This window comes from Corapipo altera, unplaced genomic scaffold (genome assembly GCF_003945725.1).
Source record: "Corapipo altera isolate COAL_440 unplaced genomic scaffold, ASM394572v1 201, whole genome shotgun sequence".
NCBI classification, from domain to species: Eukaryota; Metazoa; Chordata; class Aves; order Passeriformes; family Pipridae; genus Corapipo; species Corapipo altera.
Genome location: NW_020884940.1, coordinates 1188181 through 1201647, shown reverse-complemented (window position 1 = coordinate 1201647; position 13467 = coordinate 1188181). Strand labels below are relative to the sequence as shown.

Here is a 13467-nt window from a genome sequence, read left to right as displayed (position 1 = left end):
TTTTTTCCCCTTTCCCCTTTTTTCCCCTTTCCCCTTTTTTCCCCTTTCCCCTTTTTTCCCCCCCTTCCCCCTTTTTCCTTCTTTTTTCCCGTTTTTCCCCTTTCTTCCTTTTCCCCCTTTTTTCCCCCTTTTCCCCCTTTCCCCTTCCCTTCCTTTTTCTTTATCAGTTTGTGGACACATCCAGTGTTAAACCCTCGTGCTCTGTGCGGGACCCAAACCCTCCCATGAGCAGCACCATGGGAAGGGCCCATCCCTGCCACAGACCCTTTGCTCTGGTTTTGACCTTCTCTAACTGTCCCCCCCCAGCCAGTGCAGTGAAGCTGAACAAGCAGCAGACAGACATTGCAGTGAACTGGGCAGGAGGCCTCCACCACGCCAAGAAGTCGGAGGCTTCTGGCTTCTGTTACGTCAACGACATCGTCCTGGCCATCCTGGAGCTCCTGAAGTAAGGGCAGCACCATCTACCCCTCTGCTCCTCCTTCCCAGCCTTTCCTTCTTGGTGCCTTTTTTGGAGCTGTGTTTTCCCAGGAAGGGCTGAGTCAGCTTTTGGGGTGTCTCCTCCAGGGATGTCTGTGTTATCCGCTGTGCAGGGAGCAGAGGCTTCTGGAGCGTTGTGCTGGTGCCCTTTGTCCCTTCCCTCTGCCACCCACCCTGGAAAAGAGGGCACAGCTGGCACGTGTGACAGCTCCTGGCTCTGGGCAAACCTCAGTGGGAGGCTTGGGCATAAAAATGCAGTTTCTTGGCTGAATCTGAATAAACTGAGCCGAGTCTGCCCTCAGCAGCAAAAGGCACTTTATTTTCCCCTGTGGGTCTGTTCCACCGCTGACCAAGGCGTGTGTCCCTCCTCCACTGCTCTATTCCTTGTGGAGCCTGGGAACCAGCCCCAGATTCCTTTGTTCTTGTTTTCTCTGCTGGTGAAGGCAGTTTTTACTCTGAATAAATGGAATATCCTGGCTCCTTTGTGCCCCCCCCAGGTATCACCAGAGGGTGCTGTACATCGACATCGACATTCACCACGGGGACGGGGTGGAGGAGGCCTTTTACACCACGGACCGTGTCATGACCGTGTCCTTCCATAAGTACGGGGAGTACTTCCCAGGAACAGGGGACCTGCGGGTGAGACTGAAGGCCTGGCTGCAAATTGCCCTGGAATTTGCCCTTTTCCATCTGCCACTGCTCTCCTGCTCTCACAGTGACACCCTTTTTCCTGAGGGCAGAGGTGTAGGTTCAGCTGGTGGAGTGGGAGCTTTGTGCCCGGGGTCGTGTATTGAACCCAAGGCTTTGGTGTCACTGTTATTTTGCTGAGAAAAGGGGCTCTGAAAATGGTGTGTTGGTCACCTGTAGCTGCTTGGTCACCCAAGCTCTTGGGGGAAGGTTTCTGAGTGGATTTATCCTGTTGGCATTTCTTCCTGTGGCTCAGTTCTTTGTGTTAATGAGTTCTGGTGGTAACTGTGTCACTCAGGTAGATCCGGGTGTCCCTCTGTGACTTCTGGCACTTCCATGCCCCATTTCTCAGGGGTGAAGGGTTCTTTACCTCTTTTTATGTGCTTTTCTAGTGAAATTACATTTTTCTGATCTAAATTCTCCTGCCTTTCACCCATGAGTTGTGTTTTTTCAGCCCTGCCCAGAGTTTGTTGCTGATGCAGCTGCAGCATTTTTATCCTGATGCAACCACTGTGCACCAGGAATGAATTAATAATTTTTAACAAGTTATTTTTAATAAGACACCTGTGTATGAGTGTGATAATAGAAATGAAAATATATATAATTTTAAAGCAGTGACGTGGTCAGCCCAGACTGGGACTGCGGGCTGGGCTTAATATTGGGATTACACTGCTGGAATTCCAGGCTTCCCTTCCTGCTTTGGAGCACAGTTTCTGTGTTCCAGCTGGACTTCTGGTGAGCTGTGGTCTCTCCCCTCTCCCTCCAACAGGACATTGGTGCAGGCAAAGGCAAGTACTACGCTGTGAACTATCCCCTCCGGGACGGCATCGACGACGAGTCCTATGAAGCCATATTCAAGCCTGTAAGTGAACTCCTCCTCGCTCAGTGGGTCACACTTTGTCCCTGGAGCCATTCTTTGGGGAGGCTGATTGAGTTTTCTGTGCTGAGCCTCACCAGGGGCTCTATTCCCCCCGAACAATCGCGGCCTGTCCGGGAGCTCCAGCGCGTGAGAGCCCCAGTGTTCTGGGGCAGGGGAGTCAGCAGCTGTGGGAGCACCAGGGATGTCTTCGTGGCCCTGGCTGACATGGGTGGCACTGTGCTGCTTTGACAGTGTCCTGTGCAGAGCGTGTAACAAGGGCTTTGTTGTTTAGGTGATCTCCAAAGTCATGGAGACATTCCAGCCGAGTGCTGTTGTCCTGCAGTGCGGATCAGATTCCCTCTCCGGGGACAGGCTGGGCTGCTTCAACCTCACCATCAAAGGTAGGAGCACACAGTGCCTGTGCCGAGCTGGCATCACTGAGATTCCATGGAAAAGTGTGTTCTTATGCCATGAGGTGACCTTTTCTCCCCCCCCCACTGCTTTTTCTGCAGGTCATGCCAAGTGTGTGGAGTTTGTGAAAAGTTTTAACTTGCCCATGCTGATGCTGGGAGGGGGCGGCTACACCATCAGGAACGTGGCCAGGTGCTGGACCTATGAGACTGCTGTGGCTTTGGACACCGAAATTCCCAATGGTAATTCTCCCAGACTGAGGGCCAGTGACATTCTAGAACAGCTCAGGGAAGAGGTGTTGCTGGGGCAGAGGCAGGAATGCCGAGATTGCTTTTGTTACCTCTTGGTTGTTTCTGTGGGAGAGCTTTTGGATGCCCTGATTTGCTTGTAGCTGTTCCTTTCTCCATTCTGGTGGTAGCTTGGTGTTTATTCCTTTTCATTTGCCCGCAGAGCTTCCATACAATGACTACTTCGAGTACTTCGGGCCAGACTTCAAGCTCCACATCAGCCCCTCGAACATGACCAACCAGAACACCAACGAGTACCTCGAGAAGATCAAGTAAGTGATTGCTCCTCCTGGGGACTGGCCCTTCCCTGGGACCTCCAGGGAGGCACCTGCTGACCAAACTGTTCCTTCCCTGGGCGGCTCCAGGCAGCGTCTCTTTGAGAACCTGCGCATGCTCCCGCACGCCCCCGGGGTGCAGATGCAGCCCATCCCCGAGGATGCTGTTCAGGAGGACAGTGGAGATGAAGAGGAAGATGACCCCGAGAAACGCATTTCAAGTAGGTGCTTGTGTCTGGCTGGGTGCCAAAGAGCCATGAGCTGCAGGAGGGGGAGGATGTAGGATTTAGATCTGCCCGGTTCTGGAGTCTCGGTTTGAATCCGTTTTGTGTTTTGTGAGATGAAGCCCTGATGCTGAGCACTGCACCCTTTGCCAGATGATTTCCATAGTGGAGAAACTCCAGACTTTAATGTGAGAGCTCAAGCAGTTCCTGGGATGTAGGTGCTGGGACAGAACCCTTTCTGGGAGACTGTCAGGTGTGATGCCAGAAGTGGAAATGGTGGTTTGGAGCCAGATTGGCCTTTAGGATCTGGCAGACAGATTTCTCAGTGGGAGGCTGGTTAACCTGCTTATGCTGTCAAGTCTAGACATCACACTGTACCTAATCCAAGTTGTCCATGTGATCTTGGATCCTGGGCATGAGCAGTGAGGAGGGATGAGTTAAAAGATGCAAGCAGGTACAGTGTTTTTATCGTGGCCTAATCCTGACTTAGGTAGGCTCCTCAGTTCACTCCAGTGAGTAGATGTACCCAAAGAATTAGTGCCTGGAGCCTCCTGACTTGTAAATCTCAACCAACCTCTGTCCTCTTCACACTCAGTCCGCAATTCCAACAAGAGAATATCCTGTGATGAGGAATTCTCTGACTCTGAGGATGAAGGGGAAGGAGGGCGCAAAAACGTCGCCAACTTTAAGAAAGCCAAGCGTGTGAAGGCAGAGGAGGAAAAGGAGGAAGAGGAGAAAAAAGGTGAGCAGGAGAGCTGGGACCTGGAGCTCTGCCTGGCTGGTCCTTTCCCACTGCACTGCCATGTGTCTTTGTTTTTTTCCTAGATGAGAAGGAAGAGGAAAAAGTGAAAGAGGAGAAAGCAGAACCCAAAGGGTGAGTCTGGAGTCTGCTGGGAGGGTTGAGGGGTTGATGTGGCAGCTCGGGCTGGCTTTGTCACAGGTTCTTAACGGGCAGAAGTTTGCAGGTGTTGAGCAGCCCACCTGATAAAACGCTGTGAGAGCCTTCTCAGGGCTCAAAAATGCTGCTTAAAAAAATCAAAATCAAAACACTGCTCCTCTGTTCAGCACTATGTTATAAATTTTAGCTGAAGACGGGCCAGATGAGCAGCACTTCTAAGGCTGCAGCTCTGGCTTGTTGTTAGAGCCTGGGCACAGCTCAAGCTGCCTGTTTAAACCAAACCCTTCCCTTCTTGCTTCCCCAGGGCGAAGGAAGAGCCAAAATCCACCTGAGCTGGACGGGCCTGTCCGTGCGTAGTTTGTCGTAGGTTTTTAGCTCCCGGGTTGCCTCCTATTCCACAGGATTTATATTTTATATATGTTTCTGTATATATTTCTATATAATTGTATAAATGACTTGAGGACTGTAAATTATTCCTTGCTGCACTCCTCACTGGGAGCAGAGGGGAGGATTCTGCGGAGCAGCCAGACCTGCACTGCCCAGATTTGGTGACTGGGAAGTTTTCACTCTTGCCTTCCACTGCCTCCTTAGTGTGTCTGTAAACAAAACAAACAAACAAACAAACAAAAAAAAATCACTTCCTTTACTCTCTCCTCTGAAATAACCTTGGAAAAGAATAATTTAAGTAGAAGTAGTATCTGCATTTCAGGTTAGGTGGAAAGATGGCCATGAATTCTTTTTGTTTGGTTCTTTTATTCTTCTTCTTTTTTTTTTTTTCTTTTTTTTTTTGGTGGTGTTTTATGGGAGAATCCGAGTTCCCAAATGAAGCCTGTGAGAGACTATTCCTTTGGTCTTCAGTTTGATTCCACTGTGGCAAGTTAACTGCAAGCTGGTGCCACTTCTCAGGGTCAAATAGTGCAGTTCTTGAATAGAGTTGGTTCCTCCCTGCAGCAAACTCGTGGAAAGAGATGAAGCAGCTTAAAAACTACCTGAAAAGTGATTTTTTTTAATTTTTTTTTTTTTTTTAAGTGAATCAGCCCCAGAGCCCAGATCTGGAAAATGAAAACCACCCGTGTGTGGTGGCTCAGTTTTCCGAGATGTGGCAGATCCAGGGAGTGTGGCAGCACCTCGAGGAAGGGAAGGGATGGAGCTTTTATACCTGGTTTTTTCTATACCTGTGCCCCTCTTTGTGGGGGGGAAAGTGAGTTACTGCCCCTTTGGCTTTGTTTTTCCTGCTTTTCTGCCCTTGGCTCCCAGAACTGATCCGCGTCCTGGGCTGAAACCACTGCAGAAATCCCCAATCCCTCTCCAGCCCAGCCCCCAGCCTGGCTGAGAATTTAGTTGATGTGTTGTCACTGACTGAAATACTATTTTTTTTTTCTTTTTTTTTTCCGACCTGAAGTTACAAACGTTTTCAAATTGAATTTTCCTCCCAAGGCCAGTAAATACGAAGAACCTTTTTTTTTATCTGTTGCCTTCCTGAGGGAACAGCAGATGGGGCTCTGAACGCTCTTTACAGCTCCTTTTTCCTCCTCCCACACATTATCTCACCCCCCGAAGGTCTTTTGTGACCGGCTCTGCCCCTTTCTTTAGCATCTCCTTTTGTACAGCTGATCCTTAGCCGAGCTTTCGGGGGAGAAGTTTGGTTTTCAGGCAGTCCCGACTCGCTGCTCTCCTTCCTCAGGGGGATTCCTCCGGCCCTCAGGGGAGGATCTGGAACCTCCCCCGGGAGCGCTGCCGAGGGTTTCAACTCTAATAATGCTGCTAAAAACTTCACACAGGTTATTTTTTCAAAGGGTTTATTTTTTTAAAACGCTTCTTTCCTCCCCTCTCCCCTCCCTTCCCGTTTTCCACCGTGAGTTTTTTAGTCTCTTTTGGATCCGGGTGTCACTCCTGCTCTTCAGTGTTTGTATGTGAAGCCAGAGAAGAAGAGATCAGTGTAACTTTGTGTCTGGGGGGGGAGGGAGGGGAGGGGAAGGGAGGGGAAATATATTGTGGTTTTTTAAAGATGCGTTTATTTTGAATTTTGAGAATCTTTTTAATAAAAACTGGTACATTTCTATGGTTGGTGTGAGTCTGGCCTGCTTTCTACTCAGAGGGGACACTCCAGTGGGTGGGGGGGGTCAGTTCATTTTCAGAGCCACAGCTGGATGTAATGTAGATCCCAACAAAAAATTCCAGGTGTAACAATATTTGGGAAGAGAGGTGAATGTTTAATCCCATCCACCAAAATGTTTTGTTTAGAATCTACTCGGTGAAAAATCAGTTTCTTTTGTAAATGTCTGATTTTTGTTACTTTTTTCCCCTCTTCCCTGAAAAAATTGCTTTAATCTAATTTGTAAATGTTTGGGGGTTTTTTTAGGTTTTTTTGTGGTTTGTTTTTCTGGTTTGGTTTGGTTTTGGTTTTTTTGGGGGGGGTAATTTTTTGGTTTTTTGTTATTTTTTTTCCTTTTCCCTTGGATTTTACAAAACAGCCTTGAAATTCTCCCCCTGGCTCCTCTCTCTGGGAAAGGTGACTCAAAACACCACAGTTTTGGGGGGGTTTATTTGCTCACAGCTCCAACCGAGGGTCACTGGGGTGGTTTTTCTGTCTCTCCCAAATTCCAGCCGGGTTCTCCTCCAGCAGCAGCATCCCTGGTGCTAACCAGGTTTGGGGTTGGACTTGCAGCACTTTGTGGTGCTCAAAGCTCGTCTGGAAAAGGAATAATTAATGATGGGAAGGGCTGAACTTAATTCACCATTTGGATGAGCTTAATTCACCATTTGGATGAGCTTAAGTGGTTTTACCTTGCGTTGGAGCGAACAAAAATTCTCTTAATTTAATTAGGAGCAGGTTAATTGTGCAGCTGATCACACCTGAAATGGCCACAGGAGCCAACTCTGCTGGTTTTTTACAGCTTAAAAAAAAAAGCAGCTTTGTGTGGGCACAGTTGACTTCCCAAACATTTTCCCCCCTGCCTTGGGGGGAACCCCGTTATCCCTTTCACCAGAGCACACGAGCAAATCCTCCCCTCCTGGAACAAAAGCCACCCTCCAACCCTGTCCCCCCCCCCGGTGCCGAGTGCATCCGCAATCCCTCTGTTTTCCAGGGATTCCTAAAATGGCTGCCACGATGCAGCTCGGGCGGATGCACCGGGATGTGACAGACCCCGGGCAGGCTCAGAAAGGGCAGCTCTGCTTCAAAATGGGGCAGAACACCCCATTTGTTTCACCCCACTCCACCCCCTCCATGACTAGGGATGGCTCCCCTGCTCCCTTGGGAAGCAGGTCCCTTGTTTTTGCTTCCCAGAGGGATGTGCTGCACAAAAAAAACCAAGGACTTTTGGGGCATTTCCACCTACCTCGAGGCTCGGGAGGAGCCTGGATGGTCCTCACCCCTTCCCAGGGTGGTGCCTGTTGGGCAAACAATGGGTTTTTTTTTTTTTGCTCTTCTCCATCTTCTTTGCCAGCCAAAACAGCAGGAGCAGGTGGGAATTGGGAGCTGGGATGGGAATTGGGAGCAGGCCATGAAATGGAGGGGCTGGTGGGAGCAGCTCCCCCCCGGGCTGTGCTCCTTCCTTCCTTCCTTGGGAAAAAAGCCACTTTTCCTCGGGAAAAGCCACCTCAACCCCTGTGCAGGTGACAGGAGAAGGGATAGAGGCACCATTGTGCCCTTGGATTTCCCTTTGTTAAGGAAATCTTTGCTCCCAGCGCACGCCTTTTGTGCTCTTTTCAGCAGAGAGGAGCTAATCCTACTCTAAAGCCACTAAAAAAAAAAAAAAAAAACACAAAAAAAAACCCCAAAACCAATTTAAACCAGAGACACCACGCTGGAAAATGGGAATTTCACCCAGTAACCCTCATTGTGAGAAAAATACCGGATTTTTCAACCCACCACAACCCCCCACACCAGGAAAAATTGGGTTGGATCTCTACAAAAACAGGTCCCCAGCAGCCAGTTGAGCAGCAATCCCGGGGTAGGGACAGGGCTGGTGTGGGAAAGTCCTTTGTGGCTGTGGCTCTACATCTGCTGCAAGTCAATTAAGTGTGAGCAGTGATTAAATGCAGCAGCTGTTGAACTAAATAAGCAACTGCCATCTTCCCTTGGCCCTTCCCTGGCATCCAGGACAAGAAGGACTCGAGCTCTCCCATAAAGGGGTCACCATTTATTCCTTTCAAATGTTACAAGAAAGCCCCGTACAGCTTTTTTTTTTTTTTGTTTTGTGGTTTGGTTTCTTTTTTTTTCCTGCTTTTTTTTTTTTTTTTTTTTACAAGTTAGAAAAATTGCAAATCAAGTGGTTTGGCCATTAAAAAAATTATTTACAGAGAAAACAACGTTTTGCTTCACATTATACAGCTGGCAGGGCCCCCTCTCTCCACCCCACACCCTAAAAGTTATCCCTTAGAAGCAGAATTAAACACAGCGGACTTACAAGCTTTTATGGTTTTAAGCCAATATAAGACATTATAAAAAACTAACCAGATTAGCTTTTAAACCATCGATTTCTATAAAAAGCACAAAATACTTTAAATGAAGTCAGAACCAGGAATGTAAACTGAGAAATAAAGAACAAAACAAAAAAAAAAACAAAAAGAAAAAAAATTAAAATCCATTGAACAGTCAGTGGGCTTGGAAAGCTGCTGGGAGGAGAAGGGACAGTCTGGAGGCCACAGAGATCCAGAGCAGGACGTGGGATCTGTTCTTCTTACAAACTGTAAAACTCCAGTGAATGTCCAGGATAACAATCTTCCTCCCCCAGTTTTTTTTTTTTTTTTTTTAAAAGGATTCAGGTAAAACTACTCCAAGTGGTGGCAGTGGTGTGGGAATCCAAACCAGCTTTTTCTACCGGGGGCGGAAAAAGGAGGGGAGGGGGGGGAAAGGAAGAGATACCTCGAGGGGGGCGTGTGGGGTCTGGGGAGTGGTGTCAGTTCTAGGTGGGCTGGGGGGGGGTGTGGGCGAGTCCGTGGTGTTCCAGGATGGAGAGGACGGCGTGAGAGTCTCCAGTGAGGACGATGCCAAGTGGAATCTACTCTTCCTTCTGCTCCACCGCCGCCGCGGGGCTTGTTGTGGGCTCGGCCCCCGCGGCTTTCGAGGGCTCCTCGGGTTTGGCTGTGTCTCCTTGGCTCTCCCCCGCCGGCTGCTGCTGCTGCTTCTCTTTCTCCTCCTCCTCCTCCTCCTTCTTCTCCTTGCTCCCGCCGGCTTCCCCCTCCTGCCCCTTGGGCTCAGCTCCCTCGCTGCCCTCCCCGGGGCCCCCCTGCTCCTCCGCCGACCCCTCCTCGGGGGGAGCCGAGGGCTGCACCCCCCCCGCGGGGCTCTCCTCGCCCTTGCCCTGCTGCTCCTCCGTGGGAGAGGAGCCAGAGGAGTCCCCGGCTTCCTTCTTGTTCTTCCGAAAGGAGATCCCGCTCAGCTTGAAGGATTTCTTGAACGAGAACTTCTTCTTCTTCTTGGGGGCGTCCTTGGGGGCCGCGGCCCCTTCTTCGGGTTTGGGGTCCCCCCCGTCGGCGGGGGGGGCGGGTTCGATGGCGTCCCCCCCGCCCGGCTCGCCCTCGCTCTCCTCCTTGGGGGGTTCAGCCGAGCCGTTCCCGTTCTGGGGGGACACCTCGACCCCCACCTTGGGCGTCATGTCCCCGTTGTAGATCACGTGGCCGTTCTCCTGCGGGGGGGGGGATGGAGCAGCTCCGCGTTAGACCCCAAACCCCGACCTCAAACCGCGACCCCGAACCCCGAGCCCCCCAACCCAAAAAGGGGAGGGGGGGGGCTCCCAGCGGGCGAAACGGAACGGGGTGGTAGAGGGGATTCCAGATGGGGAAAAGGGGGGGTTTTCCTGCCGGTGGAAACGGGAACACCGGGCACAGAGGGGGCTTCCATCCGGGAAAAGGGGATGTATCGGGGATGGGGTGGGGGGCACCCGTATGGGGGAAAAGGGGCTCACCGGGCACTGGGGAGCACCCAGCCGGAAAAAAGGGATGCACCTGGCACCGGGGGGGGCATCCAGCCGGGAAAAAGGGGGGTTTTCAGCCGGTGGAAACAACACCGGGCACAGAGGGGGCTCCTAGCCGGGGAAAAGGGGCGCACTGGGCACCGAGGGGGTGCCCAGCCGAGGAAAACGGGGGCTTCCACACGGTGGAAACGGGGACAGCCGAGGAAAAGGGGGGGCTTTCAACCGATGGAAACGGGAAACACCGTCCACAGAGCGGGGCACCCAACCGGCGAAAAAGGGGGTCCCGGGGGGGCGGGGGTGAAATCCAGCCGAGGAAAACGGGGTGCACCGAGCCTGGGCGAAGAAGGGTCGCACCGGGGGGATATCCACGATGGGAGGGGGGTGGATGGGGGGGGGGCCATCCCGCTGCCACCGGGCGGCGCCCGCGCTCCACTCCCGGTCCCGGGGCGCGGCGCGGACGGGACCCGCCCGGTGCCGGGGGGAGCCCCGGGGCGCGGCGCGGGCGCTGCCGCATCGCCCGGTACCCGCCGAGCAGGAGGGTCCCTCCGGGCGGCAGAACACCCACCCCACCTCCGGGGACACAAGAACCCACCCCCTTGCCCGCACCACCGCCGCCCCCTCCGCCGCCTTTGTTCCGCCGCTCCCGCCCGCCCCGACGGGGCGCGGGGGGGTCCCGGCGCCGCGAGGAGGTTCCCCCCGGTACCCACCTGCCCGTTGGCCTTGGCGGTGTCGGGGTCTCCGCCCGCCGCCTTGGAGCCCTGGCTGCCCATGGTGCCGCACGTCGGGTGCTGCCGGCCCCGCCGCGGCGGCTGCGCTGGGCGGGAGTGGGGCGAGCCCCCCGCCCGCCGCTGATAAGGCGCGGGGCGGGGGCGGGACGGTGCCGAGCCCGCCCCGGGGGCGGGGGGACCGCGATGGAGCCACCGCCCCGCCGGGGAACTGGGGAGAGCGGGGGGATTCTGGCGGCCGCCGACCCCCCCCCATCCCTCCTGTGCGACCCCCGGGGATCGGGGCAGCCGCGGTGGGGTGAGGGGAGGCGGTGGGAGGGGGTGGTGGGGAGCGCCCCCCCCTCGCCCAGCGCCCTCTCCCCTGCATGGGGGGGGTGCTTATCCAACCCCCGTCATCCCTGGGGTGCTGCTCACCTCACCCGTGACATCGTTGGGGTGCCTCTGCCTGCGGCCCCAGCACCCGTGGGTGCCTGTGCCCCCATCCCCAGCACCCCTGGGGTGCTCCTCGTCCCATCCCAGTCACCCTGGGAGTGTCCCACGGTGCCACTTGTCCCTTCCCTGTCACCTCCAGGACAACACCGTGGTGCAGGTCATCTCAATCCTGCTCACTCTGGAGTCCTGCTCCCACCAGGGCCCCACTTCCCCCAGAGTCCTGCTCACTCTGGAGTCCTGCATCTCCCAGGGTCCCTCTTACTGCAGCCCCAGCGGTTCCCTGAGGGTCCTGCTGTGGGGACATGTTGTGCAATGGGTCACACCCTGGCTCCCCACCTCACCAAGCACCCTGGCACACACACAGGGAGGTTTTTCCCCTCTGGGTGTGTTCTCTTCTCTGCTTTCCCGGAATGGGAGAGCTCAGGAGAAAAGAAAATGGGACTAAACTCAAATGGATGCTGATTCTGCTGAGGGCCCTGCAGCGTCCCTGTGCTGCCAGAGATCTCCAGCAGTGCCATGGAGGATTCACTCCCATGGCACTCAGGCACAGCTGGGCTTCACTGGGGGCTCCCAAAATCCAGACTCTTTTGCGCCAGTCCAAGCCACCGACATCCCCTGCTCACACTCCCGGGTGCCACGTCCCGATCCCTTTGGACTTGGAACCTTCCAGGCACTCTCACACCCTGCTCCCAGCAGAGCCCCCGTCCCCCAGCACCCAGCTGTGCCCCGGAGCCCAGGCAGGATCAAGGCCAGTCTCCGAGGGGGAAAACAATGTCCTGCTGTGTGCGCTGCGCCAACAAGGTCATGTTTTGTCTCTGGCCTCCCTCCCCCCCGGCACATCATCATCTCACCCCCGTCGGAGCGAAATTGCTGTTAATTAAAACAGGCGGCATCTTCCTTATTGACTTTTGGGTGCCAGTTGATAAAGCCCTTGGATGGCTGCCGGGTGCTCCGGCCGGCGGCGAGGGCCCGAGTGTCCCGAGCAGCACGGGAGCCAAGGAGGATGTTCCCTGTTGGAAAACACGCGGATATCAGGGCTTTGGGAAGACAAACTGCCCAAGGGAGCGTGTGGAATTAGTCAGTGAAGAGGATCTGTGTCCCAGCACTTGTCCCCGAGTGTGAGCTCCAGGCTGGTGTCCCCAAACATTTCTTGCTGGGAGCAAACCCCGGCTGGGGAGCCCTTCCCGCTGTCCCAGCAGCCGTCTGGCACTGGGCAGTGTCCATCCCAGCTCCACACCTCTCTCCCCACCTTCTGGGAGTTGTTTTCAGTCTCTCTGCTGAGGGTCATTTGGTCCTGGTTCTTCTCTGCAGGAATGCAAAGAGGCCTCGTGCTGCTGTCCCATCCCATCCCATCCCATCCCATCCCACTGCTGCAGCACCCCCACATTTTGGCTGTGCCATGTACCCCTGAGCCACCACTGGCTCTCACAGTGCCCGTCCAAGTCCATCCATCCACACAACCACCCCAAGACATTCCCATCCTCCCATCCCGAAGCCACAGGGAACTACTAAGGAGAAAGGCACTGGTGGCCCATCCCCACCTGCACCATCCCCACTTCTGGGGGGTCTCTGGGGGGCTCTGGGGGTGCAGCCTGTAGGGTGACAGTGGCAGCCCCAGTGTGGCCCTGGCTGTTGGGTTGGGGACACCAACGCCTTCCCTGTGCTCTGGACAGGCCTCGTGCAGGGAAGGTATTTCCTTTGGTGGTGGGTGGATCCGAGGGGATTTATGGGGTGGGGGGTCGGGGCTGGGACCGCTCGGCTCAGTCCCTCCAGTGCCGAGCCAAGGTCTCTTCCATGTTTTTCCTGGAGGGGATAAAGCATTTCACCCCCTCCTCCCTGCTCCCCTTCCAGCACCGATCCCAGCCCCAGAGCAACGGGAAGCAGATGTGCAAAGGGCAAACTCGAGCGTGGTTGGACAGGTCAAGATGCAGAGCTGGCAGTGGGGGGACAGTGACAGCCCCCCCTCCCGCCGTGCCAGGACCTCCTCACAGATGTTTTTCCAGCGACTTTCATCTCCGAGGAATCCCCAGCCGCCACGTCCGCTCCCGATCCCGGCTTTTCTTGAAAACCCTCTTCTGCAGTGCTGCGTAAGGGCCGTGTTTATAAATAGCCACATTCCCCGTGGATTCCCGAGCCGTGCCTCCTCTTCCAGGGCAGATGTCTGTCCTTCCCGCGCTGCCGGCGGCGGCGGCACCGGGACGGTTCCGCTGGATCCCGGGCGGTGCTCGGCGTGGCCACCCCAGCGCCCCGTGGGTGTCCCTGGGCAGGCCC

The 13467-nt window shown here is 54.5% G+C and overlaps 2 protein-coding genes across 2 annotated transcripts; one reads left to right on the top strand and one right to left on the bottom strand.

Annotated features, from left to right (window-relative positions):
* The first annotated feature begins 236 nt into the window (after nucleotides 1–236).
* On the top strand, nucleotides 237–6373 carry HDAC1 (histone deacetylase 1). The gene is made up of 10 exons (XM_027661459.1): nucleotides 237–445; nucleotides 975–1116; nucleotides 1934–2026; nucleotides 2316–2424; nucleotides 2536–2676; nucleotides 2885–2993; nucleotides 3087–3217; nucleotides 3816–3962; nucleotides 4046–4094; nucleotides 4423–6373. Exons 1-10 carry the CDS (start codon nucleotides 237–239, stop codon nucleotides 4448–4450), a joined length of 1158 nt encoding a protein of 385 aa, XP_027517260.1. The 3' UTR covers nucleotides 4451–6373.
* Nucleotides 6374–8248: 1875 nt separating this feature from the next.
* On the bottom strand, nucleotides 8249–10868 carry MARCKSL1 (MARCKS like 1). Its single transcript, XM_027661427.1, has 2 exons — nucleotides 10747–10868; nucleotides 8249–9751 (listed from the first exon to the last, which is right to left on the bottom strand). The coding sequence occupies exons 1-2, from the start codon at nucleotides 10807–10809 to the stop codon at nucleotides 9125–9127; spliced, it is 690 nt and encodes a 229-aa protein (XP_027517228.1). The 5' UTR covers nucleotides 10810–10868; the 3' UTR covers nucleotides 8249–9124.
* Nucleotides 10869–13467: the final 2599 nt, after the last annotated feature.

Bases quoted from the DNA above. Each gene is read 5' to 3' on its own strand.
- MARCKSL1 (XM_027661427.1), bottom strand. From the start codon at position 10,809: ATGGGCAGCCAGGGCTCCAAGGCGGCGGGCGGAGACCCCGACACCGCC. The intron at 9,752-10,746 runs GTGGGTACCGGG...CCCCCCCCGCAG, and splicing joins CCGCCAAGGCCAACGGGCAG to GAGAACGGCCACGTGATCTA.
- HDAC1 (XM_027661459.1), top strand. From the start codon at position 237: ATGGGAAGGGCCCATCCCTGCCACAGACCCTTTGCTCTGGTTTTGACC. The intron at 2,994-3,086 runs GTAAGTGATTGC...GGGCGGCTCCAG, and splicing joins GAGTACCTCGAGAAGATCAA to GCAGCGTCTCTTTGAGAACC. The intron at 4,095-4,422 runs GTGAGTCTGGAG...TTGCTTCCCCAG, and splicing joins GAGAAAGCAGAACCCAAAGG to GGCGAAGGAAGAGCCAAAAT.